This window comes from Oreochromis niloticus, linkage group LG10, assembly GCF_001858045.2.
Source record: "Oreochromis niloticus isolate F11D_XX linkage group LG10, O_niloticus_UMD_NMBU, whole genome shotgun sequence".
Classification (NCBI taxonomy): Eukaryota; Metazoa; Chordata; class Actinopteri; order Cichliformes; family Cichlidae; genus Oreochromis; species Oreochromis niloticus.
Window position 1 is genome coordinate 33,672,440 of NC_031975.2, and position 25,279 is coordinate 33,697,718.

Sequence of the window (25,279 nt, forward strand, 5' to 3'; positions counted from 1 at the left end):
GCACATTTGCAACGTAAACACTGTCACTAAGTAGAAAACCAGCGGAGTGATACACCTGCTGTTGTCAGGTCTGCAGGTTTATCCCTGTGCTGTTCTCCTCTGTCTTTTGGTGGAAAAACTTTCTTTTACTGGCACACATCATTTGTGGGGAATCTTATTGCGAAACCTGATTGTTCTTGAGGCTTGAGCACCTGCCCCTTTCCTGATGGGTGCCCAAAGTGCCCTTTTGTTGAGGCAATTTTTTTTTTAATTTTTAATTTATTTTTTTTTAAATGTGTGTGTGCGTGCAGAGTCCTGTCTGTGCCCCTCAACAATAATATTTAACTATTAATCACAGTTTTGCTAAATAAAAGGATCTGGCTTGCATCAGTCACATGATCACCATTAACCAATGATCGCCCTTGACGGCAGAACGCGCTGGAACGAGCTCATAAAGAGCACGCGCATTTTTGCGGTCCGGAGCTGTAGGAGAAACACAAATTACCTCAGACACACAGACTGAGGCGACAAAACCAGTAAGTAGGTGAACAGCGCACACTGTAGTCTACAGCACACAGGAGTGTTAGCTTATTACGTACACGTTGGTAAGCTGTCTTGGGACAACTGACGAACTGAAACAAATGAGCGTGCTGTGTGTGCAACAGCGCGACAAACATTACCTGTCCTTTTATTAACTGCACAAGTAGTGCTGGTCATAGCTGCTGGCTCACTGGGTAAGGCTGTCATGGGTCTGTAGCTCTGTCACCGTGTTAGGGAACATATTTAGTTTTAAAGTAAGTTACAGGGCTTTTCCTGCCTTTCTGGAGGGATTATATTTCACTTAAAACGATCTAATATGCATGTCCACATAATAATGGATTATTATAATTATAATATTTTAAAAAACACGCTGTATTTTAAAGAACATACATTAAGAAACAGATTATATTAGATTTATATTTTAAATAAGACAAAATGCTGATTTTACAGCAGCAAAATTATTGTATCTCTACAGTTTAAAAATGTAATAAGCTTTCTGCCTGCACAGAGTGGAAAGTGAAACAAATTGAATCATCATAAATACATTATTTCATATGTATTACTCTTTTTCCCTCATTGCTTTATTATTGTAGCTCTAGTAATAAATAATAAAGGAAGGATTCTGGATCAACACCATGATGGAAACTTGTGCCCACAGTATATACAGTATTCTGAAGAAGGTCTAAAATGTCACTGTGTGTGCATGCATGTGTGTGTTTTATGTATATGGATTTTTGAATTATTACTCATAATATAACATTGTCCAGACATGGCTGGTAAGGACATGAGGAGGAAACAGTAGGAGCTGTGTGAGGCCACTAAAGGCAGTGGATCCCTCAGCAGCTGGATTACAAAGAGCACAGGTAACATTAACACATGTACCAGTTGTTGGAGAGGTATCCCAGTATAAAAATAATAATAAGCACAACTGAAATGTTTTGCTTCTATAACATTTTTCTGTCATCATTTTATTATAGATTAAGTGTAAGAGTTGTTAAGTGTGGATAATTAAATAATAGTTTATTGCAATAGCAAGTTATGCCTTGTTCTCAGATGGACAGCAAATGGAGAGTGATAGATGAGATGAGGGGATGGAAGGAGGGAGAGAGGCAAAGAGTGATTCACAGGCAGGGTCTAGTTTATTTCTCAGTTTTTTGTTGCCTTATGGTTCCAAGCGCTGTCACCAATCTTTGCATTTTGTTATTATCTCATGACACTTGTTTAATCAGCTACCATCTCTCCTATGGACTTTTTAATGTCTACAGTCTCAGATCAACACAGCCCTGCCCTCCAGCACTATCAGCAGCAGGAGCAGCAGCAACCCCTCAACAGCAACATTGTACCCATCAGGTAAAACATAGGCTACGTTTGCTTTGCCTCACAACAGTGATATAGTATGATGCGATCCCATATTAGATTCTTGATGAATGTGTGTTGTTGTTATTCAGCCTGGTTCAATGTGCCCCTTTTTAGCTTTGAGCACCCGCCCCTATAAACGTCTCTGCACGGCCCTGACACAGTGACTCCACTATATAAACACTTCATTGTGAGTATGCATCGTATATATGAGTATATATGATTACACACAGTTTATGAAAGTAACTATGATTACATGTCTAGTGTATATAAGTATATATGTCATAATAAAATCCACAATAGTTTGGAAAAGGTGCAGCGAGAAGAAGTCATGTAGATATGAATATAAAATAGAGTAAAGGTGTCAGCCACAGTGGGACAGAGAGGGTAGTTTTATTATAGTACACAGGGCAGAGGGACACTGTGGGAGAAGGTCTAGAAGAAGGTGTAATGTGAAGAGTAAGATTTGGTCACACAGTTTAAATAACAGTGTCAAACAGACGAATAAGCACGAGACAGGAAGTGTGAATGTCGTGCAGGAGGCATCTGAAAAGTGTAAATAAAGGCGGGAAACATGGAAAATACACATCACAGAGGAGGACACGTGATGGAGTTCACAGGGCGGACACTCCAGTCCAGCAGGTGGCGGTAATGCACCTGACGCTGTTTGCTACCGCCATAAAAAGATAGAAGAAAAAGGCGGCTCTCGCGCGTGCGCAGTGTGTCCTCAGAGTCGGGAGCAGAAAGAAGATGGCGGCGCCCGTAGATCTGGAGCTGAAAAAGGTAGGAGCTCCTCACCTGTGTGTGTGGCACGTGCTTTGTGCCTGTGACTAACGCGGCTGTTTCACACGTGGTCGAGTGTTTTTTCCACAGTCTCCGGTTTAAACTGCCCACGACCTCCGTCTGTGTCTGTGCCGGCGGGACACCGACACCGTCACGCTCGTGACTTTAACACACCTGCGCCCAGGCCTTGTGTCGTCACCGTGACGTAGTTAGAGCCCCTAACGTCAAAGTGACGCAGCGGAATCGTTTGCGAGTGGGTTGTGGGTGTAAGGTGTGATATCATGAAGTAGAGCTAAAAATGATACGGTTTCGGGGGGGGGGGCGGGTAGTTCAGAGTGGGCAGGCTCTGTTACCATGGTGACTAACCGTCAGGTGCGCTCCGCAGGCTTTCTCCGAGCTGCAGGTGAAGATGATCGACACGCAGCAGAAAGTCAAGATGGCCGATCTGCAGATAGATCAGCTGACACGCGTTCAGAAGCACGCCAAGCTGACGCACGCGGAGATAGCCACGCTGCCCGACAACACGCGGCTCTACGAGGGTGTGGGACGCATGTGAGTCACCTACTTTTAACCTTAACAGACCTGAACGTCACGCAGGTGTCAGCCAATCACATCGGTTCAATCATGATGTGTTTCAGGTTCATCCTGCAGTCCAAGGAGGAGATCAACAACCTGCTGACAGACAAACAGAAGACTGCTGACGAGAAGATCAAAGAGCTGGAGGTGCACGCGCACATGCCTCTTCTCATTGGCTAACTGCTGATTGACATCACGCGTGTGGGCATGTTCTGCATGGGGTTAGAGAAACCTTCTGGAGGAAACCTGAACTGTGTCCAAATTCATGGGCTGCATCCTCCTGAGGACCCAGCCTTCGTGGTCTACGTGGGCCGGGTCCTCAGAAGGTCGGGTAGGCCGGAAGTAAACAGCTGTGAAACTGGACGGTCTAGCTTTCAGATTTGTGTCACCGCTGTGTGGGTGGAGTTTAATAAACTCGGCCGTCTGCTCCTTGCAATCTAAAATATAACAGGACGCTGGCGTAAATTCTCGACCATCTCACACTTCTGTTTAATCAGTTTTCTGTTTGACGTTTATTCAGCTGTGTAAAAACCACCCGGGGGATTAATAAAGTTTTATTTTATCTAATCTAATAACTTTAATCTCAGCCAAACCGATTTACTCACGAACAAATAAAACACTGAAAAAATGACAAACAATAACATTTTTAGGTTGTCTAAGTGACTTATATATTACGTTTAACCTGAGTAGCGAAAGTCCGCAGTGATCTGAAAATGATGTGCCGGGAGTTGTGCCGTTCTCGGCGGCTTCAGTGACCCTCGAGCTCTCGGCTAGCTATCGAGCTGGTGGGTAACAGATGTCTCCGAAAATGTCAGCGCACTTTTAGAAATATGTGATATCTTGATAAACCAAGCAGATATTCGAAGTTTACACAGCTACATTCTCGCCTGAAAATATGTTAAAAGTTTATTTTGTGACCCAGAAAGATTAATAAGAGTAATATTAAAACTTAGTAGCGGCCGCCATTGTTGGAAACTGGAGTTTGGCTGAGCCGCGCTATGAATTCTGGGATATGGTGGGCCACGAAGGACACACCCGACCCATCCTTCAAATTCGGGGAAAAGGAGGACGCATTTGTCGGCTGCATTCGGAGGAGTCGACGAATTTGGACAGCCTTCGGCGCGTCGCTGTGATGTAATCGGCCTACAAATGCGTCCTCAGGAGGATGCAGCCCATGAATTTGGACACAGCTCTGGTCTTGTTAGGAGAGACGGCATCCATCCCACTTTGGATGGAGTAGCTCTCAAAATGTGACTATTCAGAGTTGGGACCAGGAAGCAGAGTTGCAGTCTTACACGTCTCTCTGCAGCTTCTCTCCTCCTGTTATCTCCCAAAACCCCATCTCCATAGAGACTGTGTCAGCTAGAGTCTTTAAAATATGAAACACGTTGATGTAACTATTGTTGTGCTTTATACAAAAAAATGGTTGAATTATCCTGCAGTCTGATTTCAGGAGGTTGAAACAGTGTTGGTGTGTGACACACACACACAGCTAAGCACTCACAGTATGTTTGTGTTTGTGATTTCCAGCAGAGGAAGGTGTACCTTGAACGCAGCGTGAAGGAAGCTGAGGACAACATCAGAGAGATGCTGCTGTCCCGGAGAGCCCACTGACTATCATCATCATCACACACACTATAATTACACTGTAATACACACACACACACACACACACAGTTTCCTGTGTGAGTTTTTCACAATAAAAGCTTGAAGACACTGCCTGGTGGTGGCTTTTTTCAGTCTGAGATTTACTTTGAATTTGTTGATGATGACGACCCTCTTCTCAGTCTGTGTGATCTGATGAATTAAACCAGCAGACGATCATGTGACTGTATGGAATTACGTTTGCCCAAAGGAGGCGGGGTCATAATGTGATTGGTCACTTTGAATCCTTTAAAACAGAAGGATTCAAAGAGCTGATCTGAGGTCTGTGCCCTGAGGTTGATCAAGAAGCATGCATCAGGGTCCAGCAATTATAACTTACTACAGACATTTAAAGCTGCACGTGTAATTGCACCATGAGTGGATGCAGCGCTAAGAACAGGCCCTATATTTCTCTGGTTTTACGATGTCCTCAGTGTTGAGGTGATAAATCAGCACATAACTGAGCAGCAGCAGAAATAACAGCTGCAGGTAAACGGTGACCTGATTCATTTGGTCAGAGATTCATCCAAATAGGAAAAATCCTCTAAACCCTGAACGTCAGAGGTCAAAGGTCCGATAAGCTGCCGGTGTAACATGAAGCTGAAAGAAACGCACATTTTCCTGGACAGGTGAGTGACATCAGAGCCCCAACGATATGAAACATCCTGAGAGCCGGCCGATTTGTTCATGTACATTTCACCTGTGTATCCTTGGACTGTGACGCCCACCCAGCCCACGTCCTGGGCTTTCCACTGATGTCATGTGACCAGTTTACCTTCTTCTTTCAATCAAAACGGCTGACACACCAACAAGGGGAGAGGTTAGCAAAATACTCTCCTTCTACTACTATTGTTACCATAGTAACTAATGTAGTGGTGTTTATTACACGGTTATTACCTGTGAAACTGTTTTTCTATGAATTTGAGCTGCAGGGGACACCAGGACAGGTTCAGTGCTGCTGCTGCTGGAGTACAAAGGTGAAGCAGAGGGAGGTTCAGACTGGAGGAAGAGGAGGAGTAACGCCTGGTCTAGGAGAAGACGATGACGAGGAAGATGCAGGAGTACCTGATGAGGAGACTGACGAGGAGCATCGCCGTGCTCTGTGGGCCGGCACGAGCTGTGTGTATTATTTAGTTCCAGGATAACGCATCCAGCGTAGTATCAGTCAGTACACATGGTTGCCTCGACTAACCAGAATTGTCAGCAGGACAATGATGGTAGGTTAGCAGGCAAAACCCTCCTGGCCTACAAGTCTGTCCTCACTGCTGCTAATGGTCTGGGGCTGGATTGTCTGTGGAGTGACCAGAGACTGGTGCTACAGTCGACTTGTGATTGGTTGTATCGGTTCCCACAGGAACTCACATAATCTTTGATCTACATTTCACAGCCATCGATCTCATGGATGTTAGAGTCTTCTAACAGCTGGAACCACAGTGAAGGACCGAGTGTCACAGCCACCCAGGCACCAGGAGAGGAGCATCGGTGATGGTGGATGGTGTTCTACGTCTGTTCAGCTAAATACACGGGCTACTATTGTCCTGGCAACAAACAGCAGAAAACAAGAACAATGAAGATTTTTGTGTTTTCATCTAATTAAAGGTTTTTAATGTCACCCTCGAGGGCCGGTGTCCTGCAGGTTTCAGACGTGTCAGCTGATTTAAATGGCTAATTGAACTCCTCAAAATGTCTTGAAGTTCTCCAGAGGCCTGGTAATGAACTAATCATGTGATTCAGGTGTGTTGACCCAGGGTGAGATCTAAAACCTGCAGGACACCGGCCCTCGAGGCCTGGAGTTCCCCATCTCTGCTCTAAAGCCATAAAGTGGTCAGGTTTGATTTTCTAAATTCAGCTGTAATTTCAAACCAAAGTTGTCCTTTTGTCCACTATAGTCGACATCCTGTGTGTTTAAAAAAATAATAATTATAAGCAGTTTTTAGGCTCAAAAAGAAATAACACAAAAAAGAAATTGGAAGGCGCTCTTCTTCTTTGGTTTCCAGGAGCTAATACTGCTGTTAGAGGCGGGGCTTGATGTCAGACAGGAAGTCACCTGCTGTCAGGATAATTAAGTCTAATCAGGTTGTTGTGTCACAAACAGCTGATCCATCAGAGCGCTGACACTGAGGTCAGCAAGTGCTCTGTACCTGCCTTCATGACCTCAGTCTGTGGCCACACCCCTCTGTAGGACAACAGGCTGTCTGCTTACTTTATTAATAAAGACTCACACCTGCACAGCTGGAACTGCTTTAGCACAGAGGAGGCGGGGCCTAATCCAGCTCAACACCATCAGAGGTAACTGCCGTGATGCATAAAAGCTCAGAGTAGGAGTTTCATTAGAGCAGCTTAAATCAGACAGAAAATGAATGGAGTCTGGTTGGAACAGATCACCTTTCAGAGGTTTTTTATTCCTCTTCATTAAGAGTCAATCACCAATCAATCACCAGTCCGTACTGGCTTCTTCATGATCAGTAACTAAACTGATCAGCAGACAGGTGAACTGCTGCTCTGTGGTGTGTTGTCACGGCTGTGAGCGACGACATCACTGTGACATCATCACCTGTTGTTGTTGTTGGGGTTCTGGATGAAGTTGATGGAGTAGGCACCGCTGGCCGCGTCCTGGTTCACCTGAAAGTTGTTGGTGGAGAGTCCGAACGGCCGCAGGATCATGTTACCCAGGTCCTTCAGCTTACCTGTGGGTCAGAGGTAACACAGAGATCACAGCTCCATTGTATGTCTAATGCATGGCTTTTATTCTGAAAGGACTTCAGGCCCTGCGCCATCAGGCTGCATTCTTTTATTGTTTAAGTCTCATCTCTGTAATGTGAACAATCAGAGCCAACAGCTGATCAGAGTTCATGCCTGATCTGTGTGTGCCTTTAAAATCACATGGATCGATCATATGAATTCATTTCCTCACTGTCACCGATTGGCTCCTCTCACCTGTCACAGGTGATGTTATGGCTGAAAAACACTGGTACCTTTTCAGGTGGAGACAAAGCTGCATGTCGCACCGACAGGTACGTACCACACATTCATGGATGATTGATTAAGGATGTGTTCAGGTGCAGTACGTACTAAGCATCTCCTCCTTCAGCTTCTCGTTCCTCTCCTGGATTTGCTGAGGCAGCCTCTGATGGAGACACACAGTTGGAGACAGGGTGAGACACACACAGGCGGGGACACACACAAGGTGAGAGAGAGAGAGAGAGAGAGAGAGAGAGAGAGAGAGAGAGAGAGAGAGAGAGAGAGGTCAGCGCCGAGGCGGGGGCTGAACCTGAATAAGCACAGAAGGCCCTGGTAAACCCTCCCTACTGGACCCTCTGCAAGCCGCTGTGACACCATCAAACTGGCATAGGAAGCTGCTGCAGTCGCCACGTTAGACGGAGGTGAAGAAGTCAAAACTAGAAGAAAAGTTTGAAGATCTGAGACACTGTCAAGTGGATTTTTCATCAAACTTCTGCAGCAGGTCCGACTGAATAGGAAATGAGGAGGAGTTTCTCTTTTACTGGCTGAGATGTTTTAGCGGGGGTGGGGGGTTGCAGAGCCATTGCAGGGGTGGTGGGGTATGAATAAAAAACCCCCCAAAAACAGCTAGCATAATGGACAGGTTTTTGATGGGGCTCCCACACAAACACAAAGCAGAGGATGAAGCATCACCCGATATGCTTCCAAACCAAAGACTAGAACATATGATGAAACATATGTCGCTTTAACACAGATTTTACTTGCTGTCAAATCTTATGTTTTTTTTGTTTTTATTTGTTGTATTTATTTTGGTTTTTTGTATTTTAATTTATTAGAATCTATTTGAATCTACTGTTTTATTGACATCTCTTTCTCTTTGTAAGGTGACCTTGGGTTTTAGAAAGGTGCCCTCAAATAAAATTTATTATTATTATTATTATTATTATTATTATTATTGCCTTTAGCTTCACCTGCACAACTGCTTTCGTCCAAGGTAGGTCTCCTGCAGGGGAAACTATCTGTCAGTGACACCTACCTTGGCACAACACTGAACCTGCCACAGTTTGTTCCCCCGGTTCACAGACAAACAGTATACCACAGCTGTTTATGTTTTAAACCCATTTTGCACAGAGCAGGGCTCGCAAAATCGCTAGCCCGACGTCCCGGGGCTAGCGATTTTTCCAGTCGGGCTACCAAAATCTATCTCTGCCCTGCCCGTCGGGCTATAGGAAGGACAAATATATGTCAGTGCTTTTGCATTCTTTCGGACATGTAGCTGGGTAATTATGTCATTGGCATCGGTGAGCCACTGTCACTATGTGACATATTGAAATCGCGTTTGAATTTGCTCGTTTTTTGCTTTCACTTTGCAATCGCGCGAACGGTGTGTAGAGAGCGACAGTACTGATTGGTGAGTGACGATAATTTGCGCACCAATTCCTCTGACATCGTCTTATCAATCGTTAGCTTACTATGCGAACATGACAAGTGAACTCTCCCGCAGCAACATGTGAGAGGTTGATCGCGCAGAGAATCGCTCAGCGTTATGTGAGTGCGTGTGTAAAAGCGGCAGGATATATATTTTAGTTCTGCTGAGCCAAATAAGACCGGTCAGGGTGAAGAAGTGACAGCCAAAGAAAAGCTTGCCACAAAACGGAAAAGTTATGACAAATCAGACTATAAGGCAAAAAGAAAGTGCAGCTTTATGGTCTCATGGACAAAAGAATTTCTGTGGCTGCAATATGACAAGCTAAATAATCAGGGGTGCACATAAGTGGTCCGCAGGTGCGCATTCGCTGTCAAAATAATTAACGCGCACAAGATAAGAAGTTGCAACGCGTGTTTTAGTACATAAGATTTTCTGGAGGAGGACAGACATTTGTTTATAACTCTTAAAGATGTCGAAGAAGCTCCTTTAAGCAATTACTTTGGTGTTCCTCCACCTCCAAAGAAACGTCAGAAGGAGTCTGAACCACAAAAGAAGCGCGTACTCTCGGAAAAGTGGTTGCAGGAGGTGAGCTGGCTTCAAACAAATGATGAACGCACAGAGATGTGGTGCAGAATGTGCGCGTCTTTTATTTTGACAGCGAATGCGCACATGCGGACCACTTATGTGCACCCGTGTAAATAACAATGTTCTGCCGGGTGTGTTGTTGGTTTCCCTCGATTTCTGAGTCGACAAGCGCCTTTGTTACTGGGACCAGTAATTTTAAGAAAGGCCCCCATTAGAAATGCAAGAAATGCATTATTGCTCAGTCTGCAAATAACATACTAAAAATCAACCTGAAAAATCTGTTTAGTACTGTGTTGCAAAGAGTGAACTACCATTGGCAAAATTTAGCAGTCTTTGCAAACTTCAAAAAGCAAATGTCCTAGATCTTGGTTCCATGTACCTCTTACCTGTGACTTCAGTGGAAATTTCAAATTCAGGGTCTGACACAGACTGATTCACAGTTCTTACAAGTTCATAGAAATTTCTGTTCAATTAGATCCAAGTATTTGAGTTGATGATTGTAATTTTTATACAATGTTGTAATTTGTGTTTCAACAATTTTATAATTAATGTTTTGTTTCCGTTACAATATTATTAAATTTAATATTGTAACGGAAACAAAACAGGAAACAAAACATAAAAAAATTGCTCCCTTTTTTATTCGGGCTACTTAAATTTATTTTGGGCTACCAAAAACTGTAGGGTTAGGGTAGGGTTAGTCCCTGCCCGAAGGGCTACCAGGGATTTTGAAATTTTGCGAGCCCTGCAGAGAGACATTTTTCAAAAATGTATTGATAGCAGTGTTGAACATTCTTACAGTAAAAACAACAACTATGTAAAATAATTAAATATGGTTTGTTTTTCTGTTATTTAAAAGCGGTAGTGGCTTATTTACTTACAACCTGTAATTTATTGAAGTAAACTTATATTTAATTTACAAAAGGTTTGAGGTGTGAAATAAACTACAATGAAGTTTGAAAACAAAATATGGGTTTGTGTGTGTGTGGTTGGAGGATGTGTTTGTGTGGGGGACCTAGCAAAAAAAGTTTGGGAACCACTGTTTTTTACTGAGGGAGTCTCCAAAAGTTGAATCTGTTCATCTGGACGTAGCGCTTTGTGGGAGAAACGTTTTGTCACTCATCCAGGTGACTTCTTCAGTCTCAGCTGACTGCAGGTTTCCCCAAACCTTATAAACAGTACATTTGCATAATGACTGAAACCAGCCCACTGAAGGAACAATGGGCTGGGAGGTCAGTTCCTTAATCATTAATATGCAAATTCTCATGACCATTGATCAACAATCACTGATCAATGGCCATGAGCACCATTCACAGAGAGTTGGGGAATGGCTGCAATCACAGCATTGTAAGATGGTGACAGATGTACCCTTAGGCCCCCTCCTCCATTCAGAGATGGTCTTTCCCTTCTCACGTAAATGGCCTCCTTGACTCCGCCCTCAAACCAGCGTTCTTCCCTGTCCAGGATGTGTACATCCTCATCATTGAAAGAGTGTCCACTGGCCTGTAGGTGTAAATAGACTGCAGAGTCCTGGCCTGATGAGGTTGCTCTTCTGTGTTGTGCCATCCGCTTCGCTAGAGGTTGTTTGGTTTCCCCGATGTATAAATCCTGCCAATCCTCCTGGCACTGAACAGCGTACACTATGTTACTCTGTTTGTGTCGGGGGACCCGATCCTTGGGGTGGACCAGTTTTTGGCGCAGCGTATTTTGGGGTTTAAAAGCCACAGAGACCCAGTGTTTAGAAAAAATGCGTCTCAACTGTTCCGACATTCCTGACACATATGGGATCACTACAGGTTTTCGCCTGGGCAGCGGTTGTCCTTCTCTCCTGGATCGGCTGGAGCTTTCTTTAGGTGCCTTTCCAGCTTTGACAAAAGTCCAGCTGGGATAACCACATTTACTCAGGGCCTTCTTGATGTGCTGTTCTTCTGCCTCCCTGGCTGCTGTGTCAGTGGGGATGGTGTTCGCTCTGTGTTGTAGCGTCCTGATGACACCCAGTTTGTGCTCCAGTGGACGATGAGAGTCAAACCTTAGATACTGATCCGTATGTGTAGGTTTACGGTACACGTCAGCTTTTAGATGTCCCCCATTACTGATGGAAATCTCACAGTCTAAGAAGGCTAACCTGCCACTTTTCATATCCTCCCTGGTGAATTTGATGTGTTGGTCCACCGAGTTAATGTGATCCGTGAAATGTAGTACGTCCTGAGATTTTATTTTCACCCAGGTGTCATCCACATATCTGAACCAATGGCTTGGTGGTGTTCCAGGGTAGGATAGCAACGCCCTCTTTTCCACTTCTTCCATGTACAAATTGGCCACGATGGGTGAAACTGGGGAGCCCATGGCACACCCGTGTTTCTGCCTGTAGAACTGACCCTTGTATGTGAAGTAGGTGGAATGAAGACACAGTTCCAAAAGCAAACACACTTGGTCGATGCTGAGGGTGGTCCTGCTGCTGAGGTTGGTGTCATCCTGTAATCTCTTACGGACCACCTCCAACGCTTCTGTGACTGGGATGCAAGTGAAGAGAGATGTAACATCGTACGAGACCATGGTTTCATCTGCCTCCATAATGACATCTCTCACTTTCTCAACAAAATCCAGGGTGTTCTGGATGTGGTGTTCAGAGCTGCCCACCAGCGGGTTGAGGATCGAAGCCAGAAGCTTGGAGATGTTATAGGTGACAGAGTTGATCATGCAGACAATTGGTCTTAAAGGTGCACCCTGCTTATGTATTTTCGGTAAACCATACAGACTTGGTGTAGACTCCCCTGGGTACAGCCTGTGGTATGAGGTCCAGTTGATAGCCTTGTCTTGTTCTAACTGCTTCAGACAGTCTATCACCCTCCTCCTGTAGCCACTTCCTGGGTCTCGTTTCAGGGGTTCATAAGTATTTTTAATCACTGAGTAGTGACAAAATCTTCTCATGATAGTCTTTCTGGTTAAGCAATACTGTGCACCTACCCTTGTCTGCCGAAAGGATGATAATGTTGTTGTCATCACTAAGTGATGTGAGTGCCTTCCTCTCCTCCATGGTGATGTTGGATGCTGGGGGCTTTGCATTGCTGAGACAGGCCGAAACTTTCGTCCGTAGTTGCTCTGCTTCCACTTCTGCAATATTGTTGTTACGAATTGCTGTTTCTGTGGCTGTGATCAGCTCCACTAGAGGGATTTGTCTCGGTGTGACGGCAAAATTCAACCCTTTAGCAAGGATGTTTTTCTCTGTTTGGCTGAGCTGTCTGTCAGACAAATTCTTCACCAACTTGTCCACATCCTCCGTGTCGCATCCTTGTCTCTTCTGGCCACTGAGGACACTCTCCGTATTTTGTGGTGGTTTCCGACGTACAAAAAGTAAGTCAAACTTCCTTTGTTGCCTGGTCTTAGACTTCTTGTGCTGTGCTAGACGAGCCTTCTCAGTGAAGTCAAACACCTTTTTAAGAGTATTCTCATCTAAAAGCATAGTCAGTCTCCGTCGGATCCGCTCCTCTTGAGATTTTAGCATGTCGATGGTAAAATTTGTTTGCCTCACCCGTTCATTAAGCAACTGATGCTGTGCCTTCTGGAGGATTTTTGTTGCCCGGAAGCCTTTAACTGAAGAGCTCATTTGCAGACTTTTAGGAGTAATCCTGTTTTGTCGGCATCTGAGGCTGAATCTCAGGTGGTTCCTGTAGTCCGCCATCTTACGTGCCGTTTGCTCATACTGACGTACAAGTTTTAGGCAGTCCTTGCCAAAGTGGGTTAAAAGGTCTTGATGCATTCTCAATCATCCAGGAAAGTAAATCTCCAAAAGTTGAATCTGTTCATCTGGACGTAGCGTTTTGTGGGAGAAACGTTTCGTCACTCATCCAAGTGACTTCTTCAGTCTCAGCTGACTGCAGGTTTCCCCAAATCTTATAAACAGTACATTTGCATAATGACTGAAACCAGCCCACTGAAGGAACACTTCAGTGGGCTGGTTTCAGTACATTTGCATAATGACTGAAACCAAATGACTGAAACAGAGCTCTGTTGAGCCAACCATCCCTTTAACATTAACTGGTAATGACTTCATGAACTTCTTCACAAATAACATTTAACTGCTACTGGGGGATTCCCAAGATGCACTGGGTGTTTATACACCTCTCTGCATTTAATCATTAGTTATTATTCAACTCTGGCTCTCTTCCACAGCATCTCTTTGTCCTGTCTTTATCATCCTCAGCCAATCTCTCAGATGGCCCCGCCTCTCCTGGCGGGGTTCTGCTGGAGCCAGCCTGGTTCTGCTGGAGGTTTCTTCCTGTTACAACAGAGTCTTTCCTTCCTACTGTCACTGTACCTGCTCATAGGGGTCATATAGCATAGCATAGCATCATTATTTATAACGCACTTTACAGCCAACAATGTTGGCCAAGTGCTACAAATATAAAACAAAGAGAAAACAGTTTAAATTACATATGGAATATCTTAAAATTAAAAATAATATAATTAATAAGAAACATATTAAGAGAGATCAACAAGTCCTGCTGTGCTGAAAGCCAAGGTAAATAAATATGTTTTAAGACGTGATTTAAAAACAGATAAGGAAGGTGCCTGTCTAACATGTAAAGGCAACTCATTCCACAATTTTGGTGCTGCCACAGCAAACGCCCGATCCCCTCTGAGCTTACGATTAGTCCTGGGCACACTCAGGAGGAGCTGGTCTGCCGACTCGAGGGACCGGGAAGGTATGTATAGATGAAGAAACTCAGAGAGGTACAGAGGGGCAGCATTGGACAAACATTTAAAAACAAATAAAAGCAGCTTAAAATGATCCTAAAATGCACGGGCAGCCAATGAAGTGAATATAAAACTGGGGTGATATGCTCGCATCTACGAGTGCCAGTTAAAAGATGTGCAGCAGCATTCTGAACTAGCTGCAGTCGATAAAAAAGAAGATTGACTCACCCCATAATAAAGAGAATTACAGTAATCCAGCCGAACGGTTACAAAGTCGTGGATTACTGTTTCAAATTGCTGTCGCGCAAGAAAGTGCTTAAGTTTGGCCAGCTGCCTCAGATGAAAGAAACTAGACCTTACAAGCGACCCGATCTGGCTTTCAAGCTTAAATTCAGATTTACAATCTCTGGTTTACAAAATGATTTCAGGGATTGAAAATCAACACACGGAACACCAGTGGAGGCAGGTCTGAACACCATTACTTCAGTTTTAGAATCATTAAAACAAAGAAAGTTTAGCGCTAACCATGACTTGACGTCCTCCAGACATGTTTGCAAGCGATTTACAGACAACCCATCTTTCTCTTTAAGAGGAACATAAATCTGGCAGTCATCTGCATAACAATGAAAAGAGAGTCCGTGTCTCCTAAAACTTGAGCCCAAGGGAAGTAAATAAAGCGAAAACAGGATAGGGCCGAGAATGGAACCCTGTGGTACTCCATGAGACAACGGAGCACGGGAGGACTCACAGTTTCCTAAGCGAACTGAAAAGGTTTGATTTGTTAAGTAAGACCTGAACCATTTCAGAGCCACACCTGTTATACCGACACACTGCTCCAAACGCAAGAATAAAATTTCAGGGTCTACAGTGTCAAATGCAGCAGTTAAATCGAGTAAAATAAGAATGACACTTTCACCAGAATCACATGATAAAAATATATCATTAAAAATTTTTAAAAGTGCTGATTCAGTGCTATTGCTTTAAAGCATTGCTTTAAAACCAGATTGGAAAATCTCTTGAACATTTTGTGCATTCAAGTACGGGATCAATTGGTTATATACTACTTTTTCCAAGACTTTAGATAAAAATGGCAGCTTAGATATTGGTCTAAAGTTTTCAACTTCATATGATGGTTCTGTATTACTGCAGGGTCTTTACCTGACAATTTAAAGCACCTCGAGGTGACTGTGGAGCTGTTTAAGCTGTCTAAGTACAACTGAACTGAATTGAGCAGACATGTGGATCACCTGACGAGTAATCTAACAGCCCCCTCTAGGGGTGAAGGTGCAACCTCACAGTCTTTGATGAAAAGGATCAGAGGAGGTGACGTGAAGGCATGATTTGTTTAAATTCTGCTTTATTTCACCTGTGAGTGAAACTCAGTGCAGGACCGGATGCTGCGTGTTAATTTAACAATAACAGAAGAGTCCAAAGTGAAGCTCCGCCCCCTGCAGGAATATCTTTTCGTGTAACATCAGTCAGGTTTTAGTGTTAAATAAAAGCCGCGATGTAGTGAGCCTTTCCTCGAACTGCGTCAGCGCCTCTGAGAATTCAGGATGCTGTCCGAGTGTCGTTTACATCCACGGACACACAGCAGGGAGGCGGTTTATGTAAGGCGTGGTTACAGCGGGCGGGAGCCTGCAGAACAGGTGAGGCGATGTGATGCCATACATACGTACACGATTCTTTCTAAACACGACTGAATCCACAGAGGAGCATCCTCATAAAAACAAGCTGAGTTAGACGATGACTGATGGTGTCAAACAGATGGTGCAGGTGATTCCAGCTGTTCCCCCTCACAGCAGGTGTTTGATTTCACTTCCTGACAGCACTCACATGGTCTCAGGCCTGCCCGGAGTCTGTGTGTTCTCCCAGCATCAAACCGGGGACCCTTCACATGTAAGAGTTAAGGTGTTAATCACCACAGTAAGTCTATAAGATCAGCACCAACACGAGTGCTCTTCTTCTACAGAGAAGTGACCTCAGCAGGGCTTTGAGAACACTCTGACCTGGCGCCGTCATGAACACACCACAGTGGTTACCATGGTGACCTGCCTACAAGACAGACAAACTGTAACAGCCCACAGACGTCCTTAGTTTGAGAGCTTTTCAGTGAATTTACATTCATCATGATTTCACCTACACAGTACTCCATCAGCCGGGTTCACTTCCTGTTTCTAAAACTCCGGTAACGTTAACTGGCATTGTAGCTTAAAGACTCATGAATTACACATGAGGCAAACTGGTAACAGTTTGCAAGATGGCGCCGAGTGTCACGGCACGCCGTCTCCCGGTCCCGATATGTTTCTTATTTATGCTCTTAGTGGTGTCCCTGCTAGTTTTAAAAACCCACTCTTTGTTGGTTTATGAGCGACAGATGCTGCTTAACATCCGTGACTCACTACCGAAGTTTCCCAGCATTAACGAGCAATGTGGAGGACTCCCGCCACCGCTGGTGTCGATACCGGAGGAACTGCACCGCTGCGATCCCCCTTGGACTCCTTCGAAGCGAAAGCGCTGGATAAATGGACGTAGGCGTGGAACGCGCTCTGGGAAGCGTGTTCGGGTTAGAGCTCGCATGCGGTGGGCTTTCACCATCGGCGACCCTCGCTGTTTAGGACCTTACTCTGGCCTCAAACAGCGTTGCCTTCTTCCTGTTTACCCGACGTCATCGGAGCATGCTCACCGGATGCTGCTTTATTGGCCGCTACGCCGACGGGATGCGAGGGAAGGTGGAGTGAATATAAATAATCTACAACTGCTGCCTGCCACCACAGATGGACAGAGAATTAATTTAGCTCTCTTAAACACAAGATCGGTATCAAATAAAACTCATGTTCTTCGAGACTTTTTCGATACGTATAAATTGGATATCATGCTCCTAACCGAGACATGGCTGCGCGTTGGGGAAGTGGCACCCTTGTTGGATCTGTGCCCCACTGATGCCAGCTTTTTCAGCTCCCCCAGGCTGTCTGGGAGGGGAGGCGGGGTAGCCTCTATCATCAAAAGCTGTTTTAAATGCAAACAGATACAAAGTCCTGGTGTTTTTACCTCATTTGAGTCCCAACTCCTGATCTTAAACTGTCCTGTGGTTCTAATTATAGTCATCTATCGTCCACCTAAATATAATGATTTGTTTATCTCGGAATTCTCAGACTTCTTGACATGTTTTATTGTTCACTATGAAAGGATTCTTATAGTGGGGGACTTTAATATCCATTTGTGCTGTGAGGATAAACCCCTGGTCAAAGATTTCTTAAATATAATTGACTCCTTGAATTTTACACAACTGATGTCTGGGCCAACACGTATGGGCCACACCCTAGATCTTGTCTTAGGTTATGGACTGAATATATCGATGACTGAAAACTGTCTTCTACCTATTTTAGACCACTCAGCAATTTTATTTGATATTCTAATCCCTAAATCTCCAGCTTTTGAGAGGGGAAAACTGCCCCTCAGATCATCTCGTTTTATTAGCCCTGAGGCATTGCTTGGAGTTAAACTACATCTACCTGAGGTGTTGGACCCCATTTTTACCCAGGGGTTATGTGTGGACTCTTTGACTGTGAACTTAAATAATACACTTCTTGAGCTACTGGATTCTGTCGCTCCCGTGAAGAAGCTAAAATGTCAAAAAAAGAACCCTATGCCTTGGCTAAACGAGGAGCTCTTGAATCTAAGGAGAAATTGTAGAAAGGCAGAGCGTCACTGGAGATCTTCCAGATTAGAAGTATTTCTTCGGGCTTGGAAGGACTCCCTGACTTCTTTCCAATCAGCGATGTCGACAGCGAAAGCAAATTACTTCTCAAATCTTATCATGAGTCATAAACATAATTCAAAACTATTATTTAACACAGTATCACAACTTACAGAGAGCAAGTCAACTCTCTGCTGTTCTAACTTGATGGCTCATGATTTTCTTGTGTTTTTCAGTGATAGGGCGGACACACTTAGGAATCAGATTATTCCTTCCTCAGGTAGTTTGTCAGACTACTCAGATGTCTTGCCTGTTGCTGCTGATAAACTGTTCTCTGATTTTAAGGTCATTTCTCTGTCTGAATTAACCAAGGTTGTAAAAGCAGCTCGTAGTACAACCTGTTCATTGGATCCTTTACCAGCCTGGGCTATAAAAGAACTGTGGTCAGCATTAGGACCCTACATTCTGTTTCTTTTAAATATTTCATTGATGACTGGAGTCTTCCCTGAATGTTATAAATCAGCTGTGGTAGTGCCGATCTTGAAAAAGCCTGGACTAGATGTTGACATGGTTGCAAACTATAGACCCATCTCACATCTGTCTTTCTTGTCTAAAGTCTTTGAAAAAGTGGTTTTTAAGCAGCTCACTGAGCATTTGTCAACAAGCAATCTGTTTGAACCATTTCAGTCTGCTTTTAGACCAAATCACTCCACAGAGACAGCTTTACTAAAAGTGGTGAATGACCTGCTGGTACATGCAGACAATGATCGCACTTCAGTCTTATTACTACTGGACCTAAGTGCCGCATTTGACACTGTTGATCACGGCATTTTATTGGATAGGCTTGAACATTTTATTGGAATTACAGGGAATGTTTTATCATGGCTGAGATCTTACCTGTCTGGGAGGTCTCAGACTGTTAATTTTAATAATGTTCTTTCTGAGACCTGTGTGGTGAGGCATGGGGTCCCTCAGGGCTCTGTGCTTGGACCACTGCTGTTCTCTATGTATCTGTCGCCTCTTGGTGCTCTTTTACGTTCTTTTAAAGTAACCTTTCATTGTTATGCTGACGACCTGCAGCTCTATGTTCCTCTAATAATTGGAAACTGTACTGAAATCTCTAAATTGGAATCTTGTCTATCAGCAATTAAGGGCTGGTTATCGGATAATTTCCTGTGCTTAAATACTGATAAAACAGAGTTGATGGTCATTGGACCGCCTAAATTTCAGCACTCGTCCCAAAATTTTACCCTGAGAATTGATGATAGGGTCATAACTTGTAGAGACAAAGTAAAAAATTTGGGCGTGTGGTTTGACACGGTGCTCTCTTTTGAGTCTCATATAAAAGAAATAACAAAAACCGCCTTTTATCACTTGAGGAACATAGCTAGAATTAGACACGTTTTGTCAAACGATACTGCAGAGATTCTTGTTCATGCATTTGTGTCCTCACGCATTGATTACTGTAATGCTCTTTTCTCAGGGCTACCAAAGAAAAGTTTTAAAGGTCTACAGATGGTGCAAAACGCAGCTGCTCGTATTTTAACATGAACTGGAAAATTCGAATATATTAGCCCTGTTTTATACTCTCTTCATTGGCTACCTTGTCCGGTTCGAGCTGATTTTAAAGTCCTGTTGCTCACTTACAAGGCTTTAAATGGATTAGCACCTTCGTATCTCTCTGACCTTTTACACCGGTATATTCCATCCCGTGCTCTCCGATCTCAGGACTCTGGTCTTTTAAAAGTTCCTAAAGCCAGGAAAAAGAAAATTGGAGAGCGTGCTTTTTCTTTTCGTGCCCCGGTTTTATGGAATAACCTCCCTCAAGATATTAGGCAGGCATGCTCTGTCGAGGTTTTTAAAGCTAAGCTGAAGACACACTTGTTTACCTTATCCTACATGTCTTAACTCTATGGCTTTGAGGTTTTAAATGTTTTCTTCTTTTTATTTTGTTCTTAATTTCTCTTTTTTCTCTGTTCTTAACTTGTACTGTGTCTCCTATCTGTAGTGCTATGTATTACTTTTAAACCTTTTTTTCAAACAGTTGTACAGCACTTTGCTTGAAGGTGCTTTATAAATAAAGTTATTATTATTATCATCATTATTATTATTATTATTATTATTAAATGAAATGGAGAATTCCAGCTTCTTTGGCTTTTAGCTCACATTTTAGATTATAACATTAGACAGAGCTTGCCTGGTTCTGCCTTGTCCCACAGTCAGTGAACTCACCATGGCCGCCTGCCTGGCAGCAACATTGTTTGGGTCTCGCTCCAGCACCTTCTGGTAGTCCTCCAGAGCCTCGTCCAGCTTCTCTGTCTGCTCGTAAAGCTCCGCCCTCCTCAGCAGCGCCCGCAGGTAGTCAGGATCCAGCGCTATTGCTATGGGAACCACAAAGCCAATCAGTCAGTACAATGAATAATCATTACACAGCCGGTGCTACCCAGGAGGGGTGTGATGTCATCACTCACCTCTGCTGCAGTCTGAGATCGCCTGCTCCTTCAGATCCTGACAGAGACACACACTGTTAGTACGCCGCTAACCTGTTAGCACCCAGCTAATGGCATTACTGATAACTGATCATTGCTAACATGCAGTGTTTTGCACATGCTTCAAACCTTTGCTCTCATTGGCCAATCAGGAGGAAATGCCCACCTGCTGAACCTGGTGACTCGAGCAAACTGCAGTCACAACATTAAATGTCCAGCGGCCTAATTTGGGGCTGTGTCAGCTTACCCACGCACAGGGCATCACACAGGAAGTGACACAGAAAGTAGAAACGTTAGGGGGGCGGCTGTGGCTCAGGCGGTAGAGCAGATCAGCTACTGATTGGAAGGTCGGTGGTTCGATTCCTGGCTTCCCCAGTCTGCATGCCAAATATCCTTGGGCAAGATATTAACCCCAAATTGCCCTCCGATGCGTTCATCGGAGTGTGAATGTGTGTGAATGTTTATTAGTTGCACTTGTGTTTAGAAGTGATCGTGGCTCAAGAGTTTGGAGTTCGCCTTGTAATCGGAAGGTTACCGGTTCGAGCCCCGGCTCGGACAGTCTCGGTCGTTGTGTCCTTGGGCAAGACACTTCACCCGTTGCCTACTGGTGGTGGTCAGAGGGCCCGGTGGCGCCAGTGTCCGGCAGCCTCGCCTCTGTCAGTGCGCCCCAGGGTGGCTGTGGCTACAACGTAGCTTGCCATCACCAGTGTGTGAATGGGTGGATGACTGGGTATGTAAAGCGCTTTGGGGTCCTTAGGGACCATAAAGGCGCTATATAAATACAGGCCATTTACCATTTGTATGAGTGCGTGTGAATGAGGCATGTTGTATAGAGCGCTTTGAGTACTCCGGGAGAGTAGAAAAGCGCTATGTAAGAATCAGTCCATTTACCATTTACCCAAGTTTCAGAGGGAAAGGAGCGATGTTTACAGCGTGAGGACGCTTCCTCCTGATTGGATGAGGTGTATCTGTGTGCGGAGCCACAAAGGGACTAACCAACACAAAGCTGTGTTAGAGGTGAAGCAGGTACTCATAGAACCAGACTTCCGTCACACCAAGAGCGCTACATCCTTCATGTTAGCAACGATACCGGCATAGAGCTAGCATGTTTTTAGCATGTTACCAGGTGCAGCCTCGCGGCGGCTCTATTGGAGAACAGCACGGCTCGCTCCCTGCTGAAACAGACGGGGCACACAGACAGCGCATCCGTGTAGCTTCGCCCCGCCTCCGCCCAGTCTGTGGAGACAACAAGCAAACGTTACACACCTGAGCCCAGAGCCCACCTGGCATCTGTACCGCCAGATCACCACAGTTACAGATCAACATGTATGATATCACCATTTCTGAAGACAGCTCAGTTTCCTCATGAGCAACAGTAATAAATAATATTGATTGTTCCAGCAGCTCAGACTGAATGTGATCATGTGATTAAGTCTCTGTCAGTCAGCTGCAAACACAGAGCATATACCTGAACATGTGTTCATCCAATCACATTCATTCACCCTGATCTGATTTCACGTCTCCTTCATCAGGCCGTGGGAGAGGAAACTTTCATGTTTCCATGGATACAGGTTCCATGGATAAAGTCTCACACGCAGGCGGCAGCACTGAGCACGCTCAGACACAAAATCATTCACTGCAATCAAAATTTATTTTCCCGCCACAGATCACCAGATTCTGTTGGTTGGAGTCAGAGGTCGTTCAGGGTCAGAGGTCACACAGACTCTCACCTGTGGTTTAGGCGGTTCATGTTTGTGTGAGATGAGTCACATGATCCATACTGCCCTTTTTAAATTGGTCAGAAGCAGCTCATTTGACCATGTAAGGGAAACCCTGATAGTGTGACCTCTGACCCCTTGCAGTATGCAGGACGAGCTCCACAGTGCTGATCTCACAGACTCACCTCCCCTCTTAAAGTGGGCGTTTCCCGCCTCCTTCAGACTGATGCTCTGCTGCCGTCGACTCTGAAAAAGAAGAACTCTGATTTACCACCGTGTGCCGACACCTAAATGCCTCTAAGTGCAGGTGCCCATCAGCAAGCGTTACCTCCATCTCCTCCTCGGTCAGCTCCTTTTCCACCTCCCTCAGGTAATCATCATCAAACTCTACGGCTGGGCCCACCTCCTCCTTCAGCTCTGAGTCAGAGTCACGCAGGGAGTCTCCATCTTGTTGCTCCTTCACCTCCTCCTCTTCCTTCAGCCCGTCTACCCCCTCCTCCCCCTGCTTCACATCCTCTGTCTCCAGCAGAGCTTTCACCTCCTTCTCATCCTCCTCTTCCTTCAGTCTGTCTCCCCACTCCTCTCCCTGGTGTCCTTCTGCTGCCTCCCTCTCTGTGTCTCCTCGTTTAATCTGTGTGTGTTTAAAATTAACATCCTGCTGGCTCTCCTCTCCTCCTGCAGTGGGGTCAGGAGGCTCCAGCGTGTCCGGACAGTCATAGAAGTCCTCCTCGTGCTCCTCCTCCTCTTCCTCCTCGGCCCTGCTGTGTCTCTGTATGCCTCCTCCGCTCATTCCGAAACTCTGAGATAAAATAAAAATTTAACTAACCGATTAGAGGCCTGACCTTTGACGTCACACAGAGCCAGTGTTAGCCGGCTAGCTGTGACTGAGCTAACAGCTTCAGTTCCTACTCAGCCTCACTCTTCTTCTGTGGTGATCAGCTGATCAGCCACCGCAGGATCAGCGCGTCTGCGTCACTTCCTGCTGATCAGCGGGTATTGAACACTGGTCAGGTTTCTGTTTGTTTACTACGAAGCTATATGCTAACAGCTAAGCTAACGGTCAGCTGGGACTCTACACGCACGTGTCAGCCGCATCCAACATCACGGTTCCGCCTGACGTCATCGAGGTGACGGTCCGTTGCAGATCGATAACCACAGAAACGTTACAATCAGCTGCTTTTCGGTCTCACCTGTAAACACCGGTGAATCTGCGCGACCACGCTCCCTGACGTCACTTCCTAGACGAGGAACGCTTCCGCTTCCATTTTAAAGTGTCCTGTAGGTACCGCTCATTGGCTTGATACTAACCGCGAGAAACGTTACATACAGCTTTGTTTGACAGAAATGAAGGAGAAAAAATGTTTTGTTGGTCATTCATTTTTGTCATGACATCACTTTGATTAGTTGAGTATCTGAGGCTGAGACCACAGGACTGTAAAACATGATAGTTGGGCTTCATTTCTGTACTGAACAGTCATTTTAAGATTGGTAAATAACAATTAGCTAATGTTGTTCGTGAGACTAAAATCATCTCACTGTGGTAATGTAAATATAATATGGCCAATATCATAGTATTGTCAGATTATTATGATATATATATATATATCACCTTAAATCTTCACTCAAAGACAAGTATCTCTGACAGTGTATATACAGATGTATTATATATAAGAGACAAATATTGTTCGTTTAATATGTTGGCATTGTTACATTTGGCTCAATGCTTATATATATGTGTAAAAAGAAAATGTACGAGCTGTGATAACTGTGTCTGATAGAATGAAGATCAGACTGATATATGAAATATTCCTTTATTGGGTGAGAAAATCAGACCATGTCATAACTGCTTTAAGTCATACAGAATAGATATCAGAGCCTTAAACAGGCTGACTTCTGCTAAATGGGTCAAACTGGGCAGAAAGTATACAAACACATAACATCCTTATAGAATATGATGTAACACTATAGATCAACTTAGCTCAGAATATATAAAGCATATAAACAATTACAGCAATATGATGCAACAAACAGAGCAGTACTACTAATCCAAAATACTCAAAGCTTCATAGAACTGAAACAAACATTTATTTTTAGCTCCATTCTGCTGCTGATACATACTTTAGGTTTCTGAATATTAAACTTGTTGCTGCCTTTCATAGTGTGTAACTTGAAGGCCCTGAGTACTTTCTCCCACACTGAAAACACTGGGATGATAGCATTATTTGAACATTACCTAATAAGACTGATTCAGGACAGACAATTAGTTATTTTAAACTTTCCTAGCAGTCCTTCACAAACAGGGAACAGTCTGTCTATTCTCTCCATCTGTCAGCTGCTGCTGGCTCTTCCTCCTCCTCTTCCTCACACACTGCTGAGTTTGTCCCGGTGGATCATCAGGGGTGCAAAGCCTCACAGATGATGTGCAGCAGTGGGTCCCTCAGTCTGTCCTCACTCTGGACACTTGCAGTTGTCACACATGGAAATCAAATGTGTGATAAGCTGCAGGATTCAAACACAAGTGTAACTTATAAATACATGTTCATACTTTTATTCCACAATCAGAGAGAAAGAAAGAGAGAGAGAGTGCAGGACAGACAGGTGACAGTCTCAGGTGTACACACTGCTACAAAACAGCACAAGAGAAGGAGGATTTAGTGTTTGTGTTATTACGAGTGCTAAACAAGAAGAGTTCCAGATGGTCCAGTGGACACATGTGTGACTCCTGTGATTAAAGCATCTTTCTTTCAGCTTAACGAGTGAACCGTCAGCTCGTTCAAACACACGTTAAAGTCCGTTTGGCTCCACACCACCGAACAGAGGCAGC

General features: G+C 44.4%; 2 protein-coding genes across 7 annotated transcripts; one reads left to right on the top strand and one right to left on the bottom strand.

Moving 5' to 3' along the window:
• Positions 1 to 1,996: 1,996 nt before the first annotated feature.
• On the top strand, positions 1,997 to 4,953 carry pfdn1 (prefoldin subunit 1). Of its 3 annotated transcripts, none has more exons than XM_025910794.1 (4): positions 1,997 to 2,065; positions 3,044 to 3,210; positions 3,297 to 3,381; positions 4,765 to 4,953. In XM_025910794.1, exons 2-4 carry the CDS (start codon positions 3,068 to 3,070, stop codon positions 4,846 to 4,848), a joined length of 312 nt encoding a protein of 103 aa, XP_025766579.1. In that variant the 5' UTR covers positions 1,997 to 2,065; positions 3,044 to 3,067; the 3' UTR covers positions 4,849 to 4,953. The 3 variants fall into 3 exon arrangements, with proteins under 3 accessions (XP_025766579.1, XP_019219164.1, XP_003457057.1); XM_019363619.2 differs by lacking the exon at positions 1,997 to 2,065 and adding an exon at positions 2,345 to 2,658 and having other exon boundaries at positions 4,768 to 4,953; XM_003457009.5 differs by lacking the exon at positions 1,997 to 2,065 and adding an exon at positions 2,502 to 2,658.
• Positions 4,954 to 7,249: 2,296 nt separating this feature from the next.
• ttc1 (tetratricopeptide repeat domain 1) lies at positions 7,250 to 23,771 on the bottom strand. 4 transcript variants are annotated; one of them, XM_005461749.4, is made up of 8 exons: positions 23,646 to 23,771; positions 22,784 to 23,254; positions 22,641 to 22,701; positions 21,861 to 21,973; positions 20,720 to 20,756; positions 20,481 to 20,629; positions 7,951 to 8,005; positions 7,250 to 7,565 (listed from the first exon to the last, which is right to left on the bottom strand). In XM_005461749.4, the coding sequence occupies exons 2-8, from the start codon at positions 23,243 to 23,245 to the stop codon at positions 7,429 to 7,431; spliced, it is 1,014 nt and encodes a 337-aa protein (XP_005461806.1). In that variant the 5' UTR covers positions 23,246 to 23,254; positions 23,646 to 23,771; the 3' UTR covers positions 7,250 to 7,428. The 4 variants fall into 4 exon arrangements, with proteins under 4 accessions (XP_005461806.1, XP_025766623.1, XP_025766625.1 ...); XM_025910838.1 differs by having other exon boundaries at positions 22,784 to 23,700; XM_025910840.1 differs by having other exon boundaries at positions 7,429 to 7,565; positions 7,901 to 8,005; positions 22,784 to 23,701.
• Positions 23,772 to 25,279: the final 1,508 nt, after the last annotated feature.